Source organism: Pelodiscus sinensis, chromosome 17 (assembly GCF_049634645.1).
Source record: "Pelodiscus sinensis isolate JC-2024 chromosome 17, ASM4963464v1, whole genome shotgun sequence".
Lineage (NCBI taxonomy): Eukaryota > Metazoa > Chordata > Testudines > Trionychidae > Pelodiscus > Pelodiscus sinensis.
Window position 1 is genome coordinate 35,263,651 of NC_134727.1, and position 13,519 is coordinate 35,277,169.

The 13,519-nt window shown below is 49.8% G+C and overlaps 1 protein-coding gene across 2 annotated transcripts; it reads right to left on the reverse strand.

Moving 5' to 3' along the window:
• Positions 1 to 1,031: 1,031 nt before the first annotated feature.
• ARSI (arylsulfatase family member I) lies at positions 1,032 to 7,679 on the reverse strand. 2 transcript variants are annotated; one of them, XM_075900546.1, is made up of 3 exons: positions 6,982 to 7,679; positions 6,436 to 6,612; positions 1,032 to 3,245 (listed from the first exon to the last, which is right to left on the reverse strand). In XM_075900546.1, the coding sequence occupies exons 2-3, from the start codon at positions 6,528 to 6,530 to the stop codon at positions 1,844 to 1,846; spliced, it is 1,497 nt and encodes a 498-aa protein (XP_075756661.1). In that variant the 5' UTR covers positions 6,531 to 6,612; positions 6,982 to 7,679; the 3' UTR covers positions 1,032 to 1,843. The 2 variants fall into 2 exon arrangements, with proteins under 2 accessions (XP_075756661.1, XP_006138300.3); XM_006138238.4 differs by lacking the exon at positions 6,982 to 7,679 and having other exon boundaries at positions 6,436 to 6,961.
• Between the last annotated feature and the right edge of the window lie 5,840 nt (positions 7,680 to 13,519).

A 13,519-nucleotide genomic window follows, 5' to 3' on the forward strand; every position in this document is an offset into this window, starting at 1 on the left:
AATGAAGCCCGGGATTTGAATTTCCCAGGCTTCATTTGCATAAGCGGGGAGCCGCCATTTTTAAAACCCCGCTAGTTCGAACCCCGTGCAGCGCGGCTACACGGGGCTCGAACTAGGTAGTTCGGACTAGGATTCCTATTCCGAACTACCGGTACACCTCGTGGAACGTCAACACGAGGAACGAGGTGTACCGGTAGTTCGGACTAGGAATCCTAGTCCGAACTACCTAGTTCGAGCCTGTGTAGCTACGCTGCACGGGGTTCGAACCAGCGGGGTTTTAAAAATGGCGGCTCCCCGCTTATGCAAATGAAGCCCGGGAAATTCAAATCCCGGGCTTCATTTGCAAGTGCGGTATGCCTACATTACCCTCCTAGTTCGAACTAGGAGGGTAGTGTAGAGATACCCTGGCAGAGGGCACCCGTGGGAGCAGAGAACCAGGGAGCTGCCTTCTTTCAAAACTGCGGTTGGGGGGTGGCATGTCAGTGAATTCCATACACCATGGACACAGGCGTGAATGCGCACAGAAAGTGAGTATCAACTGGGGTTGCTCTACACTGAAACAGGTAACACCCTGCAACTTTTCTGTGCAAATACGTCTCCAGAACATTGCGGTACCATGCTGACCCAGGCCCACAGACAGTCTGTTTGCCTTTGGGTCCATCGTATTCTCTTGCTGGTCCTGGCTCCACCTGGTCACTAAGCTTCCGTTTTACAGAGAGTGACCATCAGGGGAAACTGCCCTGAGAGCAGGCCAGCCCTCCACCCTGATCTGCTGAAAGCAGGAATGGGCTGTTATTGAAGTGAGCTGTGTTGCCAGAGGAGCTGGATCGTGCCGCGAGGCGTGGTTGTCTCATCTCCAAAAAGATCTCTTGGCATTGAAAAATGTTTGGAAAGGAGCAACAAAAATGATGTGGGGTCTGCAACAGCTGCCATCTCAAGAGAGACTAATAAGACTGGGGCTTTTCAGCGTGGAAAAAGAGACGGCATAGGGGAGATATGAGAGAGGTCTATACAATCATGACTGGTGTGGAGAGAGTAGATAAGGAACATTTATTTACTCCTTCTCATAACACAAGAACTAGGAGTCACCAAATCAAAATAGGCAGCAGGTTGAAAACAAATAAAAGGCAGTATTTCTTCATGCAGCACACAGTCAACCTGTGGAACTCCTTGCCAGAGGATATTGTGAAGGTTAAGACTACAAAAAGATTCAAAAAAGAACTAGATACATTCATGGAGGACAGGTCCATCAATAGCAATTAGCCAGAATCGGTAGGAATGGTGTCCTGGAGATGGATCATTTGATGATCCCCTGTTCTTTTCATTCCTTCTGGGGCATCTGGCATTGGCCACTGTCGGCAGACAGGACGCTGGGCTAGATGGACCTTGGGTCTGACCCAGTCTGGCCGTTCTTATGTTCTCTTACAAACCACTCAAAAACATCCCTCTGCAGCTTTGAGTACCTTGGGTTTGATCTATGTTTAAAGCTTTGCTCTCAGGATGGTGCGTTTGAACTGGTCCCTGGCTTGAATGGGCCAGACAGTTTGATAACCGGCGACCGATGTAACAGGCACTCACCAGAACTGCAGAACCCTCATCGCGCTCCCTCGCCCCCCCTCCATCTGGACACCTGCTCCCCCAGGAGCAGAAATTGGGGAATCCGGAGGGAAAGACAACTGGTGGCTTTTGTGCATGACCAGCCCTGTGAGCGTGTCCATTGGTGTGAGGAAAAGCGAGAGCACGCTGTTGCTCTGTGGCCATCTGCCTCACTCTCTCCAGTTGTCCTGGCCCTTTGGACCACCCCTCCTCAAGCAGCTGCACCTGGAGCTCTGTGATGCCCCGCTCAGATGCGATTTGACATCAGCCTGGTGTTCAGCTTCCGGAAAAAGGAGCGCAGCTTGCAGATCTTGCACTTCTTCTTCTTGTTCTTATTTTTCAGCAGCCCGCCACCTCCCTCCCAATCCTCCGCGTCCTCCTCGCTGGCCCACGGCCCCCAGGCACCACCGTTCAAGTCCGGGTGGGCCCGGGGGTTCTCGGCCGGGTACCGAACGGGGATCGCCGTCCGGTTGTAGTAGACCAGCCTCTTCAAGAGAGCCCTTACCACGTCTGGGCGCTGTTCCGAAAGGTCGTCGCGCTCGTAGGGGTCGGCCGTGATGTTGAAGAGCCAGACGGACTTGCGCACGCTGTCCGTCAGCCGCTCCAGGTTCCACCAGTTGCCGGGGAAGTTGGTGAGCATCTGAGGCGGGATCCAGTCGCTGTAGCCAGGGTCACCGGTCAGAAGCTTCCATTCCCTCACCCGTATGGAGGCCTGCACAGCTGTGTTCCAGATGCCGAAGCCACCCTCCAAGGAGCCATGCTTGGCGTGGTTGTAGAGGGGGTCGATGTTGTGTAGGATTTCAGTGCGTGGGGACTCTTTGCCCTCACTGATGGCCGGCCACACGTTGTACCCGTCCAGGCCCTCGGCTTCTGATACGTTGCCCCCAGCCAGGGCCACCAGTGTGGGGTACCAATCTGTTATGTGGACCAATGCCCGGCTGGTCCTGCGCTTGCGTTTGAGGAGGGGGCTGTGCACAAAGCCGATGCCCCGGACCCCACCTTCCCAGTAGGTCCCTTTGCGGCCCCGCAGAGGCCAGTTGCTCCCCCCCGAAAAAGTCTGCCCGCCGTTGTCCGTGGAGAACACGACCACACTGTTGTCATAGTAGCCATATTTCTTGAGCGCCCAGGTGATGTTCCGCACGGCCTCGTCCATGCACGTCACCATGGCGGCGTATTTGCGTCGTGCCACGTTACCCATGGAGCGGTAGCGGTAGATGTACTCCTTGGGGGACTGCAAGGGTGTGTGCACAGCTTGGAACGCCACGTAGATAAAGATGGGCTCCTTGGGGTTATGGGTGGCCAGGATCTTGCTGACACGCTGGGCGTAGAGGAGGGTGGAATACTTCCCACTCTGGTCCCACGCTACGTTCTCCCCTTCGTGCAGGTCGTAGCCACAGACGCCAGGACCATCGCAGTTGTCGTAGGTGTAGTAATCCACGTTGCCGGTCAGGGAGCCCAGAAAGGTGTCGAAGCCTCGCCTGGTGGGCAGGCATTCCTTTTTGTAGAAGCCAAGGTGCCACTTGCCCACCATGTGTGTCGAGTAGCCGGCTTCCTGCAGCTTTTGGGGCAAGGTGACCTGATCCAGGGGCAAGCAGTTGGGCTGCCGGGGCCGGATGATAGAGTGCTGCAGGCCGGTGTGGATTTGGTACCTGCCGGGGAACGAAGGAAAAAAAGAGAAATGAGTTCTGATCTGGAAAAGCTCTGAGGTGCCATTCCTTCATGGTGGCTACCTGAGTGAGGGCAGGTGACTGGACTTGATGACTTCTCAAGGTCCCTTCCAGCTCTACGAGATGGTATATCTCCATATTATTAAGAGCCTTATGTTTCTGTCAAGGCTGCTCCTCAATCTGGCCCTTTGAGTGCAGAAGGTGGGGCCCACAAGATACCTTAAAAATATCCTGCCATGAAAGGCTTCTACTTCAAAACTCCCCACAGTCACAGCCTTCCTGAGCTTGGGTGTTATACTGCCACCACCCAAATGCAAAACCCCCAGGAGCAAACACTTGGGAATTTCTTCCTGTGGGGGAAACCTCAAGTTCTTTAACCCTCCTTTAGGAGAGAGCTTAAAAACAAACTTAATAGTAGACCTTTAGTCTCAGGCACATGCGCACAGAACCTCCTGCTTTTTAGAACACGGGAATTGGATCATAGTCTTAAAAAGGGGATTTTATTGACAAAACAAAGAAGATATATTTGGTAAAGCATATTTGGTTGCCAGGTGTTATAGAGCAACTAAAAAAAACAGATAAAAGCACAGAGAATTGCTTCCCTGGCATTCAGTTTCAGTTACATTGTACAGGGGAGGGATGGAGGCAGGGCTGACTTATCCATTAGGCACAGTAGGCACAGTGCCTAGGGCCCACGATACTTTTAGGGGCCCACGAAAATGTTTTAAGTTATTTTAAAATCAGAAGAAAAAACTGAACTTTTAGGGTCGAAGAAAATGTCAGAAAAAAATGAAACTTTTAGGGCCCATGAAAATCTATTAAATTTTGCCTAAAACAAAAAAATAAAATAAAATGTTGAAGTATTTAAAGTTATATCAAAAATAATTTTTAATATTTTTTTTTATGGAGGAAGGGACCCACGAAGGCAAAAGTACCTAGGGCCCACGAAAGTCATAATGTGGCCCTGGATGGGGGTAACACAGTGGAGTTTAACGAACCAACCAAAAAATCCAAAGATGATAACCTGATCACATCTAACTAAACATTTCCTGTTCTACTTACATCTGTTGCTCCAAAGTTTATGTGTCTTTCCTTAGACATGGATATTCAATCCATGTCCTATTTCTGCTCAGTCCACATTCTCCCCCAGCTCCACTCTGAACTCACACATGCAAAGGAGAATGAAACAGGCAAAACTTGTTTCATTTCGAAAAATCTTCTCCGCTCTTACCATTGGCTCCCTGCCAACATTTCCTGGATCCCACTGTTCTTGGTTTAACCCTGTAGTGACTGGATGATGTACCCCTCCCATCCATCACAGTTTCATCCAGGAACAAACTGTGAAAAATCAGTTCAGCCAAGCCCCTCAGGCCAACAGTGCCGGACGGTCATTGGGCTGCTCTTCAGTAAACAGCTCCATTGTGCAACCCTTCCGTGTGTTGATGAGCACTTCCTTGCATTAGTCATCCTGCTGAGGTCAATGGAACTACTTGTGTGAGCAAGGACTCAACAAGATGAGCGAGACTTGCACAACCTAGCAGTTTGCTGGAGGGTCCATATGGAGATTAAGTCTGTCCTAAGAGTATGAGCATCTTTTCTCTCGTTCTCAAATTCAAGTGATTTCTAGCTTCTAGTGGCACTAAGGTGGCATCTACTCCACCCAGACCCTGAGACCCAAGAGACTGAGATGAGGCATGCTGCATACAATGACCATTGATCTCCAAGCCAGGTACATAAACATGCAGCTACCCTAGAGAGACAGAGTTAAGATGCCTCTACACTGAAAACACCACATGGTCCAACAGAGACTCAGCCAGTACCGTCTACAAGGATGCATACCTCCCTTACAATTGTATTGAGAATCCGTCAATTAAAGGCTATAAAGTACAGCAAGCAGGAAAAGCACCATAGACACGTTAAGAAATGTTATTACTACTAGGGGAGGAAAACCCCTTTTGGCCCCATGGCCATAGCAAACACCATGAGTCAGTGTAAAAAGGGAAGAAAGGATGGTATCATGTCTGGCTACAGGGACAGTCACCGTAACACCATGGCCATGCAGATACTAGTGCTTTCTTTCCCACCTGCTTGCAAAGGTGACAGCTGTCTCCCTCCTGTCTGGGGGCCTGATGGAGGAGGTTCTCACGTGTCACCTGGTTGTTGATTTGTTTGCTTTATCTCCGTCAGTTCCCAAGGGCTCTGCCGACATGGGTGTGCACCGTTTGACTGCTTTACAGACAAGAAACCTGAACTACATGGACAGGCTATGAGTGTTAAGAACAGCTAGCGATGTTGATTGCCTCCTTGAAGGTGCCTTTAAAATTTAATACAGGACTATGTAGCGCTTTAAAGACTAACAAGATGGTTTATTAGTTTATTAGTTAATCTTGTTAGTCTTTAAAGTGCTACATAGTCCTGTATTTTGTTTCAGCTACACCAGACTAACATGGCTACATTTCTATCACCTTTAAAACTTGTAGCCTAAGAGACTTGCCCAGCATTCACACAGCAAGACAGGAATAAACCACCCACATCTCCTGATTCCCAGCCTGGTGCATGGTTCCCTCAACCATGCTCAATCTCTTCAATACTTATCCGGACCCACATTCTCACAGCACCTGAACACCTCACTGTCTTTATTTAGCCTCACACACCCCTGTGGGACAGAGCAGGGCTTTTATCCCCACTGGCCAGGCAGAGAAAGGAGACGGAGACTAAATGACTCACCCAAGGTCACACAAATCAGTGGCAGAGTAGGGGCATAAGCCCCTGTCACTGAAGTTCTAGGCTGGCACGTGAACCCTTGACCATCCAGGGCAAAGGGACCAAATTTAGCCCTAGCATAATGTCCATTGACTTCAGTGGGAGTTGTACCTGCTTAAATAGGGACTCAGCATGGTTCAAGATCCCTGCCCCATGGAGTCTACAGTGTAAAGTTTTAAGTAATTTATTATACAACACGCAAAACAATTCTTTCCCAAGGGATCCTTCCAAGAGGTCCTCAAAGTTTTGTTGTCAGCACAACAAGCACACTGGGTATTTTCCAGAGAGCTATCCCATAAACACCTATCATTTTACCTGCCCACAGTAAGCTGGAGTTAACCAATCAGAAAAGAAGGAAAGTAACTGTTAAGTTTCCCAGGACAGCGAGCAGGTGCCGCTGCTGTCTTACCTGCCCGTTATAAGTTGGCTCCTGGATGGGGTACAGATGGGCTGGATGTAATAATTCTCCAGCTTAACCCCTTCGGCTGCGAGCCTGTCTAGCATTGGTGTCTGTATGTCTGAGCCATGGTACCCGATGTCATGGTACCCCTGGTCATCAGTCAGAATGAAGATGATGTGAGGTGATCTGGAGAAGGAAGAAGGGAGCGATTTCTCCATGGAAACATCTGTCACCAAACTGGGCTTCATCCAATCCCAGGACAAGTAGCCAAAACTAAGTAGGCTGACCAGTGAGAAACCTGTGAGGGCATAAACAGCCATGCTGGACCAAGCATCCAGGCTTCTAAGGGAAGTTACTGTCCCAGCATCTTACACTGAGAAAGAGGCACGGGAAATCTCTTTCTCTTCCAAAAATAAAATCACAATCTACCCTCCCACCCTAGGGTTTGTCCTTCCAAATTCCTTTGGCAAGTTTTATAGAAACAACTCTCTCCCTCCCCTCTCCTCCCCTCCTCTCTCTCTCTCTAGAAAAAAAAAGAGAAGCAATTAAATCCACCAGTGCTGCAGGGCTGTTTTCAGTAAAAAGAAAATAATCTTCAAGCTGCTACAATCAAAGGCACATGCCCCATAAAGTTAATTTCCTCTGTGACTTGAAGTTTCCAAAAGTGCCCCTCTGTCTCCAGTTTTTAACACAACCACTCAAAAACCGGCTAGCGACCAAGCTGGGTTCGCGTCCAGTCCAGCTGTTTACACGCTGGGCTAGCCAAATGGCTCACGGAGCTCAGAAGATGATCTTTGTATGTAAACTGCGGTGGAAGATGGAGCGAAAGTTCAAGCTCACAGCGGCTGAGTCCTCTTCCTGACTCCACCGTGATGAGCCATGTTCTCCCTTCTTCACAGTTTGCGGGGGAAAGATTTCTTGGCAAGACCTGAAATCATTGTTCACCATTGTTCTCCTGGCTTTCTTCCTTTGTTTTGTGTGGTTGTTTGTCCTTCCCCCCTGCTCTGTCTTCTACATGAGCTCCCTCAAGAATCCCCACAGTTTTTTTTCAGGGCTAGACAAAGAGCTCTGGGCGCTCCCTGCTTAGCTTTGCTCTAACTGCAAACAAAGTGAGGAGAGAGCAAAGCCAGGGGGGAAAAGAGAGAAAGCTCCCTCCTGAACAGACTGGAGAAGGCAGAAAGTTGTAACATCTGCCCAGGAGACAGGCTAAGCAGCCAGGTTTATGGGGAGCTTGTGTTTCAGCCCCTCCCAGCTCTTTCACTGACTCAAGGAAAAAACCTGGCAAACCCAGAGCCCTGCAGGGTCCTAACACTGGCGCTGTTCCCCTGCTTCAGAGCTGCAGCAAGGAGGCCTCCTTCTCAGATGTGTGCAGGAAACTAATCCAGGACCAGCACGCAGAGGTTTCTTGCCCACATTCCTGGAGGCATGTTCATTTTTCTGAACCTGAGGGTTTTAAACAGGATGCTTTACTCTCCCGAGGCATCAGAGCTGCTGGTAGGGTTGTCTGGCATTCCCCGCCACTCGCCCGGCACAACAAATATGTTTCTCTGGAGTCATTGCAGGGCAAATTCCTAAGACTGCAGAAAAACCTCCTCCGCCCCACCCCTGCCGCTTTCCCATTCTCACCCTTGCAGAGATGTGTCCAGAGGATATAAAGAGCTGGTGGCAGAATTAGACCTGGAATAGTGATGGATAAACAGCAGAGCCCAGCCTAGGTGTTACAGTAATGCAAATAAATAATAACACTGAATAATCATTGAAAGATCCCTTGTAAAGAGGAAAGGACGGTGATTAATTATAGAATCCTGGATAATGAACAACACAGGAATAGTTAATTGCACTCAGCACTCTTCAACTGTAGCTCTCAAAGCAGCGTCCAAAAGAATTAACCTTCTTATTCCCATTTTACAGATAGGGAAACTGAGGCAGATAATGGTTAAAGGTCTTGTCCAGGTTAAATATCTTGTCGGATGTCCCATGACAAGTTCAGAGCAGGATTTGTAATGGACTCAAGGGCTCTTCCAACACCAGCAGTCCTCAAGAACTAGCTTTGTGTCCTATTGGAAGTACCGTCTGCCTGCTACATCCGTTGGCAAGTCCAGTTGCTCACCTTGCTCACAGGAGTCTTCTCCTCTTGACTTTAAAGAGCAGGACTTGGCTTGAAATAAAAGCCTCACGTTCGGAATATGATAAAAAACCAGTTGCGTGTATTCGCGAGATCCTAGCGAGAGCCCAGGGACCTGGGAAAGTCAAACGTTAGTTCGAGGCACCTGGGCTGTCATTCACTCTGCAGAGAGGGAGGCTGAACTGCAGATTTCCCCGGCTCTAAGGAGGTGGTAATTATCTCAAATTCGGTGACATGACAGCACCAATTACATAGATGTAGGCCCATGCATAATCATGAGGTACTCTGATTTCACTGTCTCTGGTTTACACCAGCAACTGGAGGGGAACTACTCCTGACTGAGCCTGGGGCAAGCTAGATCCGAATCATTTCCCTATCATTTCAACGGGATCTGGGAGTGCATTCTAAGTTGCCCTCTTCACATCTCACCAAAAGAAAAGAAAATGGCATCAGTGCTAGAGAGCATGGGTTGGGCCGTGGGGCTCCCCTCCCCCTCCCCCCAGATCCCGCCCACCAGTTCTGGCCCCTAGGCTCATGGTTCTCAATTAGGGATACACATATCCTGGGGGTATGTAGAGGGCTTCCTGGGGGTACATTAGCTCCTCTAGCTTTTTGCCTATTTTTACAAGAGGCTACATAAAAAGCACTAGTGTCATTGGTAGAAACTAAAATGTCAGACAATGACTTGTTTATACTGCTCTGTGTACTGTACACTGACATGTAAATCCAATATGTATGTTCCAATGGATTTCTTTTCTAATTACACTAGAGGAATGACCCTGCATTGCTCAGGTCCTTAACTGAAATATGTTTTTGGTTTTCATTGATATCATTGCTCTGGGGTGGGGCTGGGGATGAGGGGTGCAGGCTGCCCCCCGGGAGAGAGGATGGGTTGTCACTGCAGCAGCTTGGGGCCAGGTGAGAAGTGCCTCTCCATGGCTGCTGTGGGCACCGCCAGGGGAGGGGTGCATGTCCCCTGGCGGGGGGACAGACAGACACACAAACAGACAAACTCTCTCAGATATATAGTAGATAGCTGCCCCTTTCTCCACCCTTATGCCCACGGGGTTAGAGCTGTCCCAGTCCCCATCTCTGGCCCATTGCTGCCCCCCCCCCCACCCCGTGGTCATTTTTATAGTAGACCTCTCCCGGCTAATAGACCCCTCCCTCTCCATTTTATGAGCAACAATCCCATTCCAGGCACATCCCACTGTCTTGGCACCACCAAACCCTGCCCTGGCTTTAGGTTATGAAAAGCGGAAGCTGCACGCCAAATTTGGTGATCCTAGCTCTCCCCACTGAGGAGGCGTTGTCGAACAAACACACTCACAGACAGACAAATGGACGGACGGGCAGACAGACACACACACTCTCTCGCATATATTGTAGATGGCGGTGAGGAGAAAGTCAGCGTTTTTTCAGTCATGGGGCGCTGGGGCGCTTTTGTATTCCAATGTGGGATGTGTAAGCAAGTCTTTTTTAAGTGAGGTGTCACTTGGGGACACGCAAGGCAAACCAGCCTCCAGACGTGGCACAATAGTCTGGAAAGGTTAAGAGCCTCTGCCTGTTACCAGCAAAACGGGGCAGCTGCACTTTCAAAGGAGCAGTCGGGCTTTAGGACCGCAGGGCAACCCCGGCAGGAGCTGCAGCTCAGCTTCTTGGATGAGTTCCCCTGTGAGGCTCTTGTAGCTCTGTAGACTCAGTGGAACAGCTGGGTGAGTTTACTCAGCACTACTCACTCTCTTGCCATCCCTCTCTCCTCCACTTGTGGGATGCTCTGACTGGGACCTTGGCGCCCATGAAGTTCAAGCTGGTCTAGCTGCCCCACACGGCCCAAGACAGAGCATCCCAGGCACAGCATGGAGAAGTGGGAAGAAAGATTCAGAAGGCTCCAAAATGCTTCCCCCCTCCCCCACCCAGGCAATCTGGGGGCTTGGAAGAAAACGCAACCACTGTCCAATGTGGGTGCTGTTCTCACTGCAGGTTCCCGGTGGGAGCGGGCACCGCCACAGAGCAAGGAAGAGGAAGATCTGCCCTAGAAACAAACTGGGATGGTGATGGCAGAAAGAAGTAGAAAGCCCCACTGGTTCCACAGGGAGAGTTTTCCACCTGCCTTCCCAAGCTCTAAACATTCCAAGGAAAGAGGAAATTAACTCAGTCCCTGCCTTAGCATCTCTGCTGCCTTCCCCAAGACACTCTATGGTTAGATCTACATATGCTGGAACACATTAGGGTTACGTCTACACTGTGCGGTTTTTGCACAAGGAAGTCTTTTGCGGAAGAGTTCTTGCACAAAAACACGTCCATACCTCAAAGTGCATCGCAAAAGCGATGCACTTTTGCACAAGAGAGCGTCCACACTGAATGGACGCTCTTGCGCAAGAAAGCTTTGATGGCCATTCACAGAATGGTCATCAGACCACCTGTGATTTTTCCCATAGGGGATTCTTGCACTAGAAACCCCTCTGAAGTGTCCACACTTGCCTTTTGGCACAATTGCTGTAGTGCAAAAGGGAGTTATGCCTCGTAGAAGGAGGTTTACCTACACCGGCAAAAGCCCTCTCTTCTGCCATTTTACTGCTGATTTACTTGCGCAAAAGCGCATTTGAGGTGTGAACGCTCCACAGATTTTTGCACAAAAATGGCCATTTTTGCGCAAAAACTTTGCAGTGTAGATGTAGCCTCTCTGTTCTCATGTTTAGTAATTTAGTAGAGGCTGGGGGGGCGGGAGGTACTATAGAAGAAACAATGGCAGAAACACAGATGGGCTAGATAGCTCTATCTTTTGGACAGCAGCCTTGTGTCTTTTCACTGCTGCCAGGATCCATGCACGCACAGGGAAGCACGGTGGTGTAATATGGCAGATAGAAAAGGGGGCTGACATCAGGATTTGGGGGCTCTGCTTTTTATTCTGCCTCAACTTTTTGATTCATCCCAGGCATGTCACTTAACCTCCCCCTGCCTCATTTGATCCACCTGTAAAAGCGGGGATTCCTGTGCCCAACTTCCCAGGAAGCACGTTAATGTTTGTAAAACACTCCGCATCACAGCCCCAAGGCAGTGAGTTCTTTCCAAGTCTAATGCCAGCACTTTCTAAATAATAAATAGAAGTTGGTTTGCGTAAATGTCTCCTGGAAATGTGGACATACTGGGCTTTCCCCGTCTGATTTTTAATCTTATCATTTAGACACAAGGCTGACTTACTCCCTTTGTTCAAAACAGACCTTGACATTAATGGGAGTTTTTTTTCTTATTGTTCTTCTTTGTCCATGTCTTAGTACCAGTGATCACATCAAAATTGCTCTGGGCACAGTATTTTTTTTAAGTTACTTGGAGCTGCACAGGCACTGCATATTTTGTAGGTCCTATACAAACTGTGTCTATTTTTTCGTCTTGTTTGTTTTCCTTGCTGTGGAGAGGCAGTTTGGTTTTAGAAAACCATCCTATTTAGAATCTGTAAGACATGGGCTGTAAACAGTGATTGTAATCATTTTAAGATAGGGCAAACTTGGCGACTAAACTAGTTACCAGCATCCCCCTAAACCAGATAATCATCCCCAACAGCAGGGCAAAAATAACCCCAAGCAGCCAACTTGGAAAGAATTGATTTCTCTGTGCTGCCTGCGCAGGAAAGTGGAGAGGGAATGGGAGGAGGGGTGGAGAGATTAGGCTGGAGTATGTCAGGACTGGCACGTTGACAGAGCTTTGGGGGGGTGCAGAAGGGACGTTCTGGAACAGCAAGGCCGGGGTTGAGGTGGGTTGGCAGAGCGGCAGGGGAGCCAGGAAAGGGTGGGATAGCAGGGAGTGATGCAAGTCTGTACACAACAACATCCTGCTGGACACGGAGACAGTAAACAAGAAGAGTTGCACAACTAGAAGCAGCACGGCACACGCAAATCATGAGCTAGCTCAGCTGCTGGGTGAGCTCCTCGCGCATGGTACCAGAGAGGGAAGGCACAGCAGAGATGGGCTGAAGGGTGGCACATGGTGGGAAGGAAAAGCAGTGGTGGAAGGCAGCAAGCATGAGCAGGAACTCAGGCTGGGGAGGCACCAACTGGAGCGAGGCGGCCAGCTGCCCAGGACACACAGTGATGAGAGAAGGCATCAGAGGTCTTGGGGAAAGAAAGCCACCACTGGACAGAGTGCCCATGTGTGCAGCAGGCACCGAAGAGAAAGGAGGAAGAAATCCCGGCTAGAGGCAGGAAGCACAGACACTCCTTTGGGGTAGGGTGGGTTCCAGCCACGGGGACCAAACGTAGGAGGTTGATACACCACCGCCGGCAGACAGTGATGAACTGCAGAGCAGCAGGGAAGTCCCAGCTGCAGTGTGGAAAATGGAGCAAAGCTGCAGCCATGCCCCGAGGGTCCTGTACTTCTAGGCGGTCGTTATATCCTCATGGTGACTCTCCACCCTGCCTCTCATCTTTTTCTAGAGGTCAGGGCCACAACTTACTGAGCCATTTTCATCATTGGCAGAGTCAAAGGATGGGCGGGGAGTTCCCACCATCACCCTGGGCCTCCTTTTTCCAGGATCAGACTTTTTAGTGGTGTGGGGAGAGCTACGGGAAACCCAGGCCTGCCCACTACTCTTGGGTCTAGCCCAAGGACCCTAGGCAGCAGCAACTGACAGGGGTTTTCCTCTAGCCCCAATACAACAGCCTTTTCCCTAGGCCACTTCCCCAAACACTCCCCTAATACCCTCTCCCTGAATGACTTTTTCCTTTCTCAGCAACACACTTCCTCCTCTCAGCCCATCCCTCTTCTCTTTCCCCCACCCTGACCTGGGGGGAAACCTTTTAAAGCAACCCCTTAGATCTTAACTGGCTGCAGGTGCCTGATTAGCCTGTTTCTTTATTAGCCTCAGGTGCCTGCCTTGATTACGTGGCTGCAGTCTCTGGCCATTCACTCCGGAAACAAAAAGCCATTCACCCAGCATTTCTGCCTTCCAACAAACTGTTATAGCCAGCT

Bases quoted from the DNA above. Each gene is read 5' to 3' on its own strand.
- ARSI (XM_006138238.4), bottom strand. From the start codon at position 6,746: ATGGCTGTTTATGCCCTCACAGGTTTCTCACTGGTCAGCCTACTTAGT. The intron at 3,246-6,435 runs GTAAGACAGCAG...GTTCCCCGGCAG, and splicing joins AGCCAACTTATAACGGGCAG to GTACCAAATCCACACCGGCC.